Here is a 16190-nt window from a genome sequence, read left to right as displayed (position 1 = left end):
TGAGTTTTTCACCTTTGAGGGTGACAGTGACGAGTCCAGGACCCTTTTTTAAACAGTCACAGGGTGAACTTTCAGGGGCCTCAGCTCCGAGCACTCTCCTGCTCTGATTAATACCGTAACTGTGGATAGAGTCGACAGACAGACCCATACTCGCACTGGGATCCACCTGGGAAATGTATTCCTAATGTTTGAAGACAAAGAACACATTATAAGCGGTACAATATGTTTGCCATTAAATATCAACAGCAATGACATGCTATCATTTGCATACTAAAATAGTATTTTTACTTTTTTCTTACATCTCTTTGCATACTAAATTATGATCATCCTTATCTTTGCATATATTTAAACATATATACCCTACAGAACGAGCTCTCACCCTGAAAGCTGTGGCGATGTCTGTGTCTAACATTGACCACTCAGTTTTCCCATGAATTCTCACCGAGCCGATGTAGAAATCCTGCTGCCTCGTCTGCTGATTAAACATTACATCACATATTTAGTCTAATATTCATGTATATAAAGCAATTTTAATTCTGTTTTCATATATTCACCTCTCTGGACACTTGCTGGTCAGCTATACGGACCACCACACGTGTAAAGACCCCATCCCTCTGAGATGACAGGCTCAGTAACTCCATAGGAGCAACGTCTGCGAGATAGAAAGAATGATTTGACTCAAACTGCTGCTGACATTTCTAGGTTAGTAAGCTGCAAGCTTTCACTTTTAAGTGCCAAAAAAATCAGATGGCATAACTACTGAACTCACCAGGGTTTGAGCACTCATTGAGGCTGAGGCTGAAGGACTTGGTGAGGCTCATGGGTGGTTTGCTTTGGTTGGAGTTCAGGAGGCTGGCGAGGCCAGAGGGCTGGGAGGTGGAAGTAGAAGGTGGGCCGCAAGGGAGGATAAGGGACGACGGAGCACTTCCTGTTTTCAGCTGGTCGTTCTCTGCCTTCAGATTCTCCACCATCATCTACAATGATAAACTGAATTAGATTTTTTCTCTTAAAGCTAGAGTACACTTCATGACTTTTGCTCAGATTTTTGCTCCGATATGCAGTCTGGACGAGCTGACATTAGTTGCTGAAAATCTCCGCAAGTCTGCAGATTTTGGTCAGTCAGAGTTGAGAGATTTCACAGAAAATCACATAGTTTATGATTGGCACAGACTCCGTAGAATTGTCTTCAGACTATGATTTCATCCAGTCAGAGGATATCAAAAAGTGATATTTTGAGCCGATTTTAACACACCGTAGTGTATGACGTCACTACTGTAACTGAAGCTGTTCTCTATCTACGACTGCGTTTACACTGCAAGTCTTAATGCACAGATTGGATATTTTGACCACGACTGGTATCCGATATCTGTTTACATTAATCCCTGCCCAAAATTATTCTGTTGGTGATCGCTTTACTATGTGACATGGTTAATCCTCAGGTTTTTAATGGCTGTACTAAAATTATTTAGATAATTCATGTCGGGTGCACTGCAAAAAATGCTTTTATACTTAGTATTTTTGTCTCGTTTCCAGTCCAACTGAATAAATAAAAATTCTTAAATCCAGATGCTTTTACTAGACAAGTACAAATCAATTTTGTTTCTTGTTTTCTGAAAAAAATAAAATAAAATAAATAAATAAATAAATAATTCAAAATGAGGTGAGTTTTTGCAAAATTATCTGCCAATGGGGTAAGAAAAATAATCATGTTTCTGTTTGAAATCTTGTTTCTGTCCCAAACAGAAGCAAGATTATTTTTCTTACCCCATTGGCAGATAATTTTGCTTGTTTTAAGCAAAAACTCACTTTTTTTTTTTTTTTTCTCCAGAAAACATGAAAATATATAATGTCATTTTACTTGTCTAGTAAAAGACAACAATATTTTTAGATATTTGAACTGAAAACAAGACAAAAATACTAAGAAAAGCATTTTTTTTGCAGTGGATAAGTTAAAAGCTATCATGGATGTTTGCAGCACAAAATCTGACTAAACTGATATAGACCAGAAAATATTGGTAATTTTAGTTTGTTATTGTATCTACAGCTCATTAGATCTAGAATTATGAAATGAAAAAGTAGCGCTGTAAAATTTATTTGAATTCAAATGAATAAACGAGAGAGAGAAAGCGAGAGAATTACAGTGTGTGTCAAGTGAAGCTTGTTTATTCAATTCATGGGTCAGATGTTGAAAACCAGTTTCTATGCTGCTAAATGTTTCTGTATGCATGTGCAATTTCTTAACTATAAAGTTTCCATCTCTGTTAAAAGAAAAAAAAAAAGTTTTAGTGCGAGCGCATACAGGCATGTCTGCTTCATAATACGACATTATCAAGCTATCTGTGTGGCCAAACATGTCACCCTCGCCTTGTAGTGGCTTGGAATTCAAGGGGAATTGGATATACGTGTTTAGACGTAGATTAGATGTCCAGATATCGGATATGCATCTGATTTAAAACCACATTTGGAAGTGTCTGGTAGTTATGATCTTTTAGTTTATGATGTCCAGTTTTTCTCTGTAACCATTTACAAATTCAGCAAGTGTATGATGCCTAGTGTTTTACAATCTGTTAAGATTTTAGTGTACTGACATACAAACGGCAAAATGTTATTAGCAAAAATAGTCTATTGTCAATAGTGTAGCAATGTATGAAGCTCACACAGAAGTCACTCTCAAATCAAGCAGCTTTCTGCTGGTTGACGTGGGAAATTTGCATGACCAACTTGAATCTGCTGCAAATCTTTTAGGAAATCTTCCACCCTCATTTGAAATTCCAGACTGTGTGGATTCCTATTGCAATGACTTGATTCTGCCCCTGAAAATTCCCTGAACAAAAGGTAAATGTCACCGTACCAAAAAGTTACTAAACTGGTCACTAACCTGCATGTTGTTCATGGACTCTCGTAACTGCTCCAGCTGGTGGGCCGAGTTCAGCGCCTCTAGCCGGATGTCCGTCAGTTTCATCTCTTTCTCCCACAGCTCAGACCGCAGCTCCGATACCACCTTCTCATCGCTCTCATTTTCCTCGTTACTTTCAAGGATCCTGTTACAATGGAAATATGGTTTTAAATGTGATAATAGCAGTTTAAATGGTGTAATAATTACTGCTGCATTTCGAAAGTGAAATCGCCCTCTCTTGCCCCCCTGCCCCCCTTATTAAAAACTATTAAAACTTTACTCACACAGAGGAGGTGGCTGATTGGCTGGATTGGAGGGAAGGGGGTGGGTTCTCTCCATCTTCATGGGCCAGTTTTGGTGAATTGGGGGCAGAAGAGTCTGGAGTGGCGATCTCTTCAATATCAGAGTACATCGAGCCGCCTTTAGCACCCTTCTTAATGCTGAACGCCTTGCCAAAAGAGCTTCGCAACTACAAAGAAATTGAGAGAAAGACAGAACTTCAAGTACACTGAAGTAGTTCACAAATTATACAAGTGTTTCTTTATTCTGAAAAATTAAGTTTATTAAATAAGTTTATTAATTTACACTACTGTTCAAAAGTGAAAGAAGTCTCTTCTGCTCACTAAGGCTGCACTTATTTGATCGAAAATACAGTAAAAACTGTAATATTGTGAAATATTATTGCAATTTAAAATAACTGTTTTCTATTGTAATATATTTTAAAATATAATTTATTCCTGTGATCAAAACTGAATTTTCAGCATCATTACTCCAGTCTTCAGTGTCACATGATCCTTCAGAAATCATTAATATGATAATTTGATGCTCAAGAAACATTATTATTATTATCAATGTTGAAAAGAGTGCTGCTAAATAAACTATGACCTTTTTTTAGGATTCTTTAATGAATAGAAAATTCAAAAGAACAGCATTATTTTAAATAGTAATCTTTGTAACATTATAAATGCCTTTATTGTTATTCTTGACCAATTTAGTGCATCTATGCTGAATAAGAGTATTAATTTAATTAAAATAATAATAATAATAATAATAATAATAATAATAATAATAATAATACTGACCCCAAATTTAGATTGAAACAAAAAATAAATAAATAAATAAATAAATAAATAAACAAACAACTAGGGGAAAAAAAAAAAAAAAAAAAAAAAAAGACTATAAACTACACTAGACAAAATTGTGTTCATTTATGCCAGAAAGAGAAAATGTTATCAGCCTCTCAGAGTATAATAATAATTATTGCAGTGTTCAATTCAAGTACTTCATGTCACGGTACTTCAAACACAAAGGGATAGACGCTTAAACAGCAACACAAGAGAAAAGGATGTTTTTCAACAAGAGCACTTGAAGCACTCAGGTAGACTGTTGGTGTCTATAGTTATATGTGAAGCATTCATTTCTATATATGAGCTTTACAGCCTTGAAACAAATAAAATGCCGAACAGCTGTAACAGATAGTTTTAACATGCAAAGTGATCTGTCTCTACATGCCGGAGTTAGTGCGAGTGTTTAGCTGCAGCTTCGTTCATGTATGTGCAACGGTATTCATTAATTGTTTTTTTTTTCTTTCTTCTTCTTCTTCAGCAATAGCCATATGAAACCTTCACAGTATTTCCACATGTTTGCAGTATTAGTAGGCATTCTAGAGGGAATTCACTAAGAATGAATTGCGACCACTCATAGAGCAGTTCATTTGCACCACATTGTTACTTGATTTCATGCCTGATGCACTAAAACTATTAATGCAATTCAGATCGTGGCGCAAATGCAACATCTTGTGGGTCCCCATCTTGTCAGTTCTTAGAACCTGAGGTACATCCCAATTTGCTTACTTATGCACTATTTTATGCCATTTTGTAGTGAGTAATGCGTCCACACTTAAAATTTCCAGAAAGGAAAAGTGCACTTCAAATACCTGAATGATGCACTTAATTTTAACCGAAAAAGTGTGGAATTTTGGACACCTCATGCACTGAACTGTCTCTGTTAGAGTCTAGTGTATGGATTTTATAAGGTAATTTTGTCACCCAACATCGGTGACTAGACGGTTAAGTGCATAGAGTATGTCATTTGGAACACAATGGTTTCCGGGTGCAGACAAAGAAGGATTTTGCACTTAAATACCATGTGCTAACTGCTTAGTGAATTCACCCCTTAACTGTTGTAACATATGATAGTTTACACATGTAGTATAAGCTGAAGTGACTGTCAGAGGAGCTGTACCAATGGAAACCTGTGGACACGGAGCTTTGTAGAATGGTTAGAAACAACACATAATGACAAAGAACATTCTCTCAGAGAGATTTATAAACTTACCTCACAGACCTTAGAGATTTACAAAAGAAGAATACATGAAAACTGTGGTTACGCGCTTGCAGATAATAATAGCCACAATAATTTATCTTAGTGACATGGCTAGTCAAAGAAAGAACGGCTCCTCTTTTTCCGCTTACCCAGCTCTTTTTCTTCTTCTTCTTGGCATCGTCTTTCAGGCTGCCCACACTGGAGTGGCTGGTAATGCTGTTCAGACTAGAGATGCTCTCGGATGAGTTCTGCCTCCTGATTCGCAACTCTGAGAGAAGGGATAAAGAACGTTTGTTTGGTAAAATATTAATCATATATTGAGCTAAAACACAATTCGAGGTGCATTTGTACCATCCTCACCTTTGGGGGCAACATCAGGGTTATTGAGGGCGACTTGGATGACGGCCTGTGCCTCCATGTTCTTGGTTTTAAGGCTCTCGATTGTTTCTCTCAGGTCCATTAACTCTGTGTCCTACAGAGAAATACAGCTTTATTTAGTCTGTGCACATCCATTTAAAGCATAAACCTTAAAATGAACATTCCCCAAAGCGCTGCTACTGACGCTTTTCCAAACAAATGTAGGCTAACTTCTGCTTTCGACAGTGAGTTACTGCCTGCACTTGACAAATGACATTTACGGCAGACGTAGCCACAGGGACGTCTACAAAATGTCCTCCAGCTGTGCATCACTGGTACTTCAACATCATTTGCTTTCTCTGAATCACTGAAACAATCTGTAGGGTCACAGTCACTGTAATGATCCGATGAATCCGGGTCACTGACTCGCAGAAAAAGCTTTCAAGACTGGCTGCCTCTTTCACAGAGGGCAATGTGCCATGAACGTCCGTGATTCACGCAAATTTGGAGTATGGAAAAGCCAGCAACCCCCAACCTCCATTCAGTCATAATTTGACCCAAATTTGCTCTTTCACTCTCAGTGACTCTGTGTGGTAGAGACTTAATGTAGCTTATGGGCGGTAAAAGGACAGTTGAGGTAATCTGTTGGGTAATATGTAATATGATTGTTTCTGATTTTAAAACTATGATACTGGGTTTTGGTGTTCTAGTGTCCTTGTATGAAATCAGTAGAACTATATTGTTTTGACATCTCAAGGGTCCTACTCCCTCATGATATGAAATGCTACTGCTCTAAAGGCACTGAAACACAAAGCCAACGGTTGGCCGTCGTTGAGCATCGGCCGGCCCAGTTTCTGCAGTGTGTTCAGCACTGTCAGCACTAGTTGGACCTGGGGGTGGGCGATGTGCCAGTAGACACGATTAACCGGTAGAAATTTGTCAATCGTTAGAGATTTTGGACTATCGTCTCTATCGCGGTTACGCTCAAGTGACGTTTCTGTGCTGTGCCATCAAGTGATTTTAAACCACTGAAATGCAATAAGCAGCGAAAAAGAACTCATTTCGCTATATGTGCGCACTGTCAGACTGTTTCTGAGCACTGTCTCAGAGATGCCCACACATGAAGCCGCAGCTCATAGAGCGTGTGAGTACTGAACTGAGTTCTTTTTGCTGCCTTGTTGGGTCAAATACACACACTTATGTGTCAAAATGCCCGTCTTTGTGAGTAAATGTCTTAAGTGAACGTAAACAGTTGAGAAAGAAAACGCATGTGTAAAGGTACGTTCACACTAGGGGTGTCGCAATATACCAGTATTGACGATAACCACAATATTTAAAATGAATAGGACTTATGATATCACAACATGTAAATACTATAGCGCCTTTACCTTGTTGACCTCTCAGGTGGCAGTATTGCACCTTAAAACTGACACCTGTCAAACAAGACGACGACGCAGCACATGCAACTATTCCGAGAAGAACCATGTCGTCCGAGCAGGAGAGCGAGAGGCTCTGTCAACACCCGAATAAAGTAAGCTTGACAGTATGGGAGTTTTTCGGCTTCAAAGAAAACACTCTGCAGAATTTGCCTGGCTACATCAGTGCGAAAGGGTGGCAACACCACCAACCTTTTTACCTACCTCCGTGTCTATCACCCTGCGGATTACGCCATTTTACAGAAAGTTGCGATTATTTTACCAATCATGGAATGGGAAATGTTAGGCTATATTAACCTGTTAACAGCGATTTTCTGTGTTCATGTATTTAAATAAAGGGTGATTCTTTTAAGTACCTCGTTTTCTTTACTCGTCTTACTCAGCATGATGTAGCTATGCACGCAGTTATATGCCCTCAAAATTCAAGATACACGGGCATTTTTGCCCCGACGAGTTTTTGTCATTAACATATATCATATGATATGATGTACATAAGTGCCACCTACAGAAATGTTTTTGTTATACTGACTGAATCCGTGTTTTGAACGAATCAGTTTAATGATTCAATGACCCATTCAATAAAGACGGTCACTTGCTTCCTGCCTGAATGAACGAGTCATTTGAACAAATCAGTTGAATGAATGAATGAATGAATGAACTCACTCATTAAGACAGTGACCTGCTGCCACCTACTGGCAGTTTAGTTTCATATTTAAAGTACATTTTAATTAAAAAGTTAAAATTAGACATAATTCCATATAAATTAATTTGACTGATACATTTTTCCCCCCCAACGATTCTATAGATATCGTGATATATCGATATCGTGAATTCTTTTGGCCACAATAACCGTGGTGTGAAAAGTGTAATATCGTGACAGCCCTAGTTCACACCACCGTGTATGACATCAGGGTGACATCGGTCTTAAAGTGACAGCAGCCTAATAAACCTGCTGTCATCTTTGTCATTAATGTTAATAAAACAACAAAAGACAAAGAGAAAATTTCTTAATGCTCTTGACTGAATCACTTTTGTCTCACTTTAATAAGAATAAATGTATATTTAATTTACACAGTGAAGATATGCAGTTTTTTTTGTACATTTGATTACTTTATTTAATTTCTGTAGGCTAGTATTTCTTATTTCTAGTGCTTGAAGTTTTTCAGGTAGGTCTATTTCTTTGCCTATTTCTATCTTTGTCCTATTGCTTGTACTTAGTTTTTTTTTTTTTTTTCTTTTTTTTTTCTTATTTTATCACTGACTGTTTACTTGTCTTCAGTAAGCTGGTGACAAGAATTATGAAATTTCAATGGTATCAAAAATTTTGATGATATACTGTAAAAACCTTATTTAACTATATTGTGATATATATTATCGTGAAATAAAATGACTCATATCGTGATATAAGATTTTGGTCATATTGCCCACCCCTTCGGGGGTATTTTGGCTGAGCATGTTGAATCTGCGTCAGCGCTGTCAGGTAAAAAAGAGAAGTCTGATTGGCTGTTCAGCTTTGTAAACGAGTCAGTGCATGAGAATAAAAGCGAAAATGATGAAAGCAAGCTTGTTGTCTGTAGTCCTTTTGATGTGTTCAAGTGCAGCTTTTTGGCTGAGACTCAGCCGACGCGAGGCGATAACAGAATCAGCTTTCATTGGCGCTAGTTCTTTTAAGTCGGCTTGATGTGCCATGGCATTAACTGTTACCAATAAGCCAGTTTTTCTTATTTGAATTAATCGGTGGTGGAGATTGATCAGGAGTTTGTGTGTGCTTTTAGGATGAATATCGCACCTTCTGCTCAGCGCTGACAGAGAGGGACTGGAGTCGAGAGGTCATGAGGGCCAGACTCTGCTCAAATGCTGCCACCAGGTTGGCCTAGAAAGGCAAAAAATCAATTTAATTGCATTACATGTGACTGTCATATAATTAAGGTAATATTAAATAATAAATTGAATGTTTGGAATATTTTAGAACTACTTTTCAAAAGTTTGGGGTCGGTAAGATTTTTAAATGTTTTTGAAAGAAGTCTCATGCTCACCAAGGCTGCATTTATTAAATAAAAAAATACAGTAAAAACAGTAAAATTGTGAAATACTATTGCAATTTAAAATAATTTTCTATTGTAATATATGTTAAACTGTAATTTATTCCTGTGATCAAAGCTGAATTTTCAGCATCATTACTCCAGTCTTCAGTGTCACATGATCCTTCAGAAATCAGTCTAATATAATGATTTGCTACTTAAGAAACATTTCTAATCAATACCAATGTTGAAAACAGTTGTGTCGCTTAATATTTTTTGTAGAAACCGTAATTCTTTTTTTTTTTCTCTCGGGATTTTGAATAGAAAGTACAACAGAACAGCATTTATTTGAAATAGAAATCTTTTGTATCATTATAAATGTCTTTACTGTACTTTTGATCAATTTAAAGCAAGGATACATTAAATAAATAATACTATTAATTTCTTTAAAAAAAAAAAAAAAACAACAACCTTACTGACCCCAAACTTTGAACAGTTGTATACATATAAAACAGTAGTAACTTTATACTTGTTTGACAGTGTACACATACATTAGCAGACAGCTGTGAGGTCAGATTGGCCACCTTCTCCTGTGAAGATTCCAGCTCCCTCCTCAGCTTACGGATTTGCTGTGAAGAAACACACCAACATGTAAAATAACAGATAATTCGAAAAATAAAGTGCCATCAAATTTAAAGGAATAGTTTGAAAATGAGAATTCTGTCATCATTACTCATCCTCATGTTGTTCCAAACCTGTATGACTTTCTTCAGTATAACACAGGTTAGGACAATGTTAGGCTGCTCTATTCCATGCAATGATCACAAAAATGACACCCGAGGGCTCTCAAACTGAAAATGTTCTCCTCAAATAAAGCTCTCAAATGTCATGTCACCATTGACTTCCACTGTAAGGTAAAAAACAGAACAGAGCAGAAAAAGAACATTCTGCCGAACGTCTTCTTTTATGTTCCATGGAAGAAGGATTGTCATTACACGATATCCATAGTCATTGCATGAGTAAATAATGACAGAATATTCATTTTTGGGTGAACTATTCCTTTAAATGATCACATTTACTTTGACATAAATCTCTAAATAGTTTTTCCTAATTTATAGTATTAAAGTCAGAATGAGCCAATGAAGCTCGAGGAATTTAAGCTCACTGCAGCTGCTGGAAAACTGTGACAGATGATATTTAGCACTCCCAATAGCAACTGTGTCTGTTTATATTATCTCTCCTTGGAATGGGCTGATAAATTCTATACATGCAACTGAAGGTAACAAAAAGACAAATGGTGAGTATATTCACACACTACGATGCACACCAGACCAGAACAACTTGGAATGCAAAACTTCACCAAGTACATATTTTCCAGTTTTTCGAAGTGACTTGGTGAGACACATTCCTTTTGCATCCATAGATCAAGTAGGAAGACTCATTAAATGGTAAAGGCATATTCCCACCAGGAAAATAAAATATTATCATGACATCAATATACTAAAACTAGACAACGCCTGAAATATCATACTGATGTGAATATGCCTTCACATTAGTTATTAAACACAGAACATGGAGGAAATTATAAGTAACAACATATGGCATGTGGTTAGTTACTAATTTCCTTGAACCCAGGGAAGGTCTGTTATGATTGAATGAAGCATCACTTGACAAAAACACAGCAGAGAAATCGCATAACAGCATTCTGAACAGCTAATGGCAGTTTATGGCTTTCAGTTAGTGCTGTGTTAGTGTTTAAAATACCCCTATTATGCTATTTTAAAGGTTTTGTTTTGAGGTCTACAATAGGTTTACATGCATCCAATGATGACCCAGTCTGCTACAATTGGCCTACTCTGCTCTGATGAATAAAACTGTCTATCTGCAGTTGTGATTGGTCTATTCTGCTCTGATTGGTCAGATGGCCCAGTCTGTTGTGATGTCAACAACTTGAACCAAACTCTTCCAGTCTCAGCTACAACTACAGTGTTTGAGGTCAAAGTTGATGTTGTTAATGGGCAACCAGTGAAGACATAGATAGGGTGGCGTTATGCAAATTTGTTACATTGTTACATAGGTTTGTAACAAGAAGTGAGACTGGAATTACTGACGACTCATTTCGGCAGTTCAGAATCAATTCTTTCTTTTAGGAGACAATAATTTTATTTGTCATGCACTTTGATCTTTAAAACTTTGTAGACCTTTTACATTTACAAGTGAAATAGCTACAGTATATTACACACTACATGAAAGGTAATATTCGAAAAAGCGTAATAGGGGCACATAAAATGCTGACATTAGCTGACTTTAGCTGTTATGGTCTCTGAAAACATGTATTACAAAAACAGGTTAATAATATGAGTGTCATTAAATTCTGAATGACAGAGAGGAAAAATCCGAGAGAGAGAGACAGACACTCACCTCGCCCTGAATTCTCTCCTCCGCCTGAGAGATTGCACGGAAGAAAAGAATTGCAGATAGACAGTAAGATGCTAAATAAATGGAAGTCCATAGTGATGAAAAACAGAAATACAAATGAAAAAGATCTAAGACAGGAACAGGGCTGCACAATTTGGTCAAATTATTTTTTTCTGCAATATATTAAAGATTTAACATCTCACAGTGCTTAGATATCCAAGCTAAAAATGATAATAAAACACATAAAAGTGTGTTCACACTTGTTCTCTTTAAAAGAACCAAACTGAGACCAGTTTCAGCTGATCCAAAATTTGGTGGCAAAATATTGTTCAAATTTTACTTGAACTCGAAAGTATGAATATATTTATTTATTTATTTAATTAAACTGTAGACTTCATTTATTTTCATTTTTTTATTCAATTAACTGTGCAGCCCTAGATAGGAATGACATTAAATGCATTTTTTAATAAAGCAATAGTAAATTATTTCACTATTTATAGGACACCTGGGTTAATTAGCTGCAAGATAAGTAGTATTACTTATGAGTGAATCAGTGAATGAAATACATATTTGACATTTTATTTTTGATGACTGAAGTGCTTTGACTTGTTTGAGATGTTTCTACTACTGTGTAAATCTGTTTTATGTACAAAAAAACAAACAAAAAAAAAAAAAACAGGCCTGTTCTTCATTCAACCAATAGATCACATCAGCACCTATGTCATGTGCAGCAGTTCAAGTAACAACTCCATATTCAGTAAGGAAAGCAGAGAAAGCTTCTAGTAGTGTCCCTGCTGTGAGGGTCCAATAAATCAGCAGGAGCAGACCGACAGTTCGAGCCGGGCTGCACTCATGAGAGTCTAGCACCGTATGACACGTGTTCAGGGGGAAAAAGTGGTGGGATACTTACCGAGGAGTAGTTGGAGGAGGCATTAGACACCAGTGAGAGCACCGAACCATGAACTGAAGCAGGAAAAAGAGAGACAGAAAGAGAAAAACACACAAAAGTGTGATTTTAAAAGCATTAAAATAGCTAAATCACAGGATAGGTTACATTGTGGCAAATTCAGATTATTTATTGAACATATCCTGTGTTGTGTTTTATTATTTGTAGAATCACACCCAGTTTACAGAGCTATCTATTAGCACAAAAATAGAAATTTAGTAATGCTTTGATCCAAGGCAAAATACAATACACTTAAGTCCAAAGTATACTTCACTTTTTATGCGCACACTAGGGTCCACATACCATTATATTTTTGTGAATTTCGTCATCAGCACAGTACACACATACTGTACACACGCCGCCCGATTTTTGTAACTACGAATATGTAAGCGTAGGTCGCACATCATATTGAATTTTTTCCCACTAATTAATTTATCCACAAGGTGGCAACAGTGCCCCAGGGCTGTTGAGTTACAAAATAGTCTAAGAAAAAACTGCATGAACGGAAGAGACACTGGGGCTGCGTGGCAAAAACTTGTTGCCTCGCTGCCTTATAAGGCAATGAATTCATAGGCAGCATTTGCGCATGAAGGTACCTCTCCAAACTGATTTCAGATAGACTTCTGAGGCAGCGTAATGGTTTAATGATCTACAGCAAAATAAAGAGAGCTTTGGTTATAATAGCATTGTCAAAATTACTGACTTCAGTATCAAGTCAGTGGTGAAATTTTAAAAATGTGACGATACCAGCATTCCCCCTAGCATTGTGAGCGCTGTTGAGTGGATTCTTAAACACCTCTGATTGGCCATTGTGTTCACGCACTCAACAGATATGTCTGTGATTAGCTACAATGATCAATGCTTCAAAAACATTTGAAGGCAGCATTTTTACATTTTCGGACGCAGCCTGGAAAACTATACTTTGAAAGGCTATGTGTATAACTGTGCAAAATGTAAAAAATGAAGTATACTTTGCGCTTTACTGCTCAAGGGGACAATGGTAATATTTTGTCCCTTCTGGGATTTGAAGTTGTCCAGAAATTTAATCTCTATGCCCCATGTAGACTGAACCATATAAGCCAATGTCTCACCATCATCGCCAGGTTCTCTGTCTCTGAAGGAGCCGGATCGGATCATGCTCTTGGGCCGCTCGGCAAGTGATAGGGTGCTGCCCAGAGGTGAGGACTGATACAGCTCAAAACTGGCCTCTTGAGCGGGAATGCTGTTGGATCTGGTCATCCTTGGCGTTCCTGAGGTGGGACTTGGTGTCACTGCACATAACAGACAGCAGAGGGAGCCAGTGTTTATATATGATATAAAGCAAGGCACAATGGAGAAAGGTGTCCTGCACGTTGCCTGGTGGGATGGATCTTTTTCAACGGGTTAAAGTCACCATATAATCAAAATTGACCACAAAACCTCCCTCTTGCAGCTCATCTCTTCTCTGATGAGATGTTTACTGGTGTGAGGGTGGGGCAACCTGTCACTCACATGAGATCCACCAATAGCAAACCACAACCATCCAATCAATTCCCCATGGACAAAATGAAGTCCCACCCTACATTTGTTCTTGTTTGAGAAGCTGTTTAACTCGGATATGTGTCACAATAGAGAAGAAAAGACTATCACAACTTTTATTTCATGCTGACTTTAAGCAAACAGCGATGCAAAACGTGAACCAAAATTAACTTTATTAACTTAACATATGTAGACAGTCTTATTGTGCATAATGGCCATGTGGGCAGGAAAAATATTTTAGAATTATTTATATAATTATTGATTTATATTGATTAATATTGGTATTAATTAGCATTTTAAATTGTTTTTAAAAATGTTGTGTTATTAAACGTATGCCCTTTACATGAAGTTTCTTGACTATTTGTCTTGAAATTTGTCTTGAACTTGTCTCAAATTCAAGGGACAAGTTTGACATATGTATACACACATATATACTTTTCATGAGCAAACCAAATCCTGGTAGGAAGAAAATCAAGTCATGCCTTTTATTATTTCCCACAAAATAATTCTGTTTCACTCAGAAATATATCATATATGACCAGAGTTCAGTTAATGCTGTAGAAGTGTGCAGACACTTACTGATGCTTGTCAGTGGCATCTTTCCTGTCAGTATGGGTGAAGGGAACTGTGGCGGACTGCTCGTCTCCGTCAAGCTCATGATGGTGTGAGAGTGACGTCTCTCTTTGTTGTCCTCCTCAGCCTGCGAGGAGATGTGCTGGCTGATGGGAAATAAGGTGTGTGACGTCAGTTTCATGGATTTACTATCATTTGCAAACCGTTTGGCCCATCATGAGGGGCACCATAATGAGGCAGCGGAGGTAAAGTTAAATGATCAGTACCTTAAGCCTTTCTTCGGGAGAGTATTTCTGTCCCTTTGTGAGCTGAAAGAAGAAAAAAAAGGAGAGTGAGAAAAAGGGCATTATTCAAATGACAGGACACTTATGCATGGAAATGAAGAGATCACACTCCAAAAATAGATCACAGACATTTGTAAAGCAAAATGAGCTATTAGTATTTCAGGCAGAGGGATAATTAGCTGAGATATAATCTGAGTGTTAACGTAATAGCCAATTGTTCTGCTTTGTATTTTGGGTGCATGTGAACTGAGTACTAATGTGCTGTATAAATGTAAATGTGAATGCTGTGATGTGGCTCTGTGGAGGAACATTAAGAAGCAATTGACACTAAGTATTAAATTCAGTGTGTAAGTTGCCCTGCACCTCTTGTGCTAAAAACATGAATGATTCCCAAATCAAGTGATTTATTGATTGCTGTTACTTTTTGCTTTGCAGTCAACAAAACAGGCAAAAAATATCATTAAACTTGGCAAACACCCAAGCAACAGCCTAACAACCATAAAGCAATGGCCTAGCAACATTTTTCTCAGATCATGTCAATATATATATATATATATATATATATATATATATACATACATACATACACACACACACAGTATCTCACAGAAGTGAGTACACCCCTCACATTTTTGTAAATATTTTATTTTATCTTTTCATGTGACAACACTGAAGAAATGACACTTTGCTACGATGTAAAGTAGTGAGTGTACGGCTTGTATAACAGTGTAAATTTGCTGTCCCCTCAAAATAACTCAACACACAGCCATTAATGTCTAAACCGCTGGCCACAAAAGTGAGTACACCACTAAGTGAAAATGTCCAAATTGGGCCCAATTAGCCATTTTCTCTCCCTGGTGTCATGTGACTCGTTAGTGTTACAAGGTCTCAGGTGTGAATAGGGAACAGGTGTGTTAAATTTGGTGTTATCGCTCTCACTCTCTCATACTGGTCACTGGAAGTTCAACATGGCACCTCATGGCAAAGAACTCTGAGGATCTGAAAAAAAAGAATTGTTGCTCTACATAAAGATGGCAATCTTCTTATAGCCTACGCCAAGACCCTGAAACTGAGCTGCAGCATGGTGGCCAAGACCATACAGCGGTTTAACAGGACAAGTTACACTCAGAACAGGCCTCGCCATGGTTTACCAAAGAAGTTAAGTGCACGTGCTCAGCGTCATATCCAGAGGCTGTATTTGGGAAATAGACGTATGAGTGCTGCCAGCATTGCTGCAGAGGTTGAAGGGGTGGGGGGTCAGCCTGTCAGTGCTCAGACCATACGCCGCACACTGCATCAAATTGGTCTGCATGGCTGTAGTACTAGAACGAAGCCTCTTCTAAAGATGATGCACAAGAAAGCCTGCAAACAATTTGCTGAAGACAAGCAGAATAAGGACATGGATTACTGGAACCA

General features: G+C 37.6%; 1 protein-coding gene across 11 annotated transcripts in view; it reads right to left on the bottom strand.

The window, feature by feature from the left end:
- Positions 1 to 16190, bottom strand: part of nav1a (neuron navigator 1a) — a 263139-nt gene that overhangs the window by 8391 nt on the left and 238558 nt on the right. For 9 of the 11 annotated variants that reach the window (XM_051880901.1, XM_051880900.1, XM_051880903.1 and 6 more), the window contains 15 exons: positions 14757 to 14798; positions 14497 to 14636; positions 13491 to 13670; positions 12364 to 12416; positions 11457 to 11480; positions 9587 to 9664; positions 8804 to 8887; positions 5582 to 5693; positions 5371 to 5489; positions 3181 to 3365; positions 2879 to 3041; positions 770 to 974; positions 555 to 652; positions 380 to 475; positions 13 to 181 (listed from right to left, as the gene is read on the bottom strand). In XM_051880901.1, the coding sequence (XP_051736861.1) occupies positions 13 to 181; positions 380 to 475; positions 555 to 652; positions 770 to 974; positions 2879 to 3041; positions 3181 to 3365; positions 5371 to 5489; positions 5582 to 5693; positions 8804 to 8887; positions 9587 to 9664; positions 11457 to 11480; positions 12364 to 12416; positions 13491 to 13670; positions 14497 to 14636; positions 14757 to 14798 (1748 nt within the window). The remainder of the gene's footprint in view (positions 1 to 12; positions 182 to 379; positions 476 to 554; positions 653 to 769; positions 975 to 2878; positions 3042 to 3180; positions 3366 to 5370; positions 5490 to 5581; positions 5694 to 8803; positions 8888 to 9586; positions 9665 to 11456; positions 11481 to 12363; positions 12417 to 13490; positions 13671 to 14496; positions 14637 to 14756; positions 14799 to 16190) is intronic. The other 2 variants (XM_051880905.1, XM_051880908.1) reach the window with 2 other exon arrangements.

The sequence above is a fragment of the Ctenopharyngodon idella genome, chromosome 22 (assembly GCF_019924925.1).
Source record: "Ctenopharyngodon idella isolate HZGC_01 chromosome 22, HZGC01, whole genome shotgun sequence".
Taxonomy (NCBI): Eukaryota; Metazoa; Chordata; class Actinopteri; order Cypriniformes; family Xenocyprididae; genus Ctenopharyngodon; species Ctenopharyngodon idella.
The sequence above is the reverse complement of the archived record's forward strand: the minus strand, read 5'-3'. Positions and strand labels throughout refer to the sequence as shown.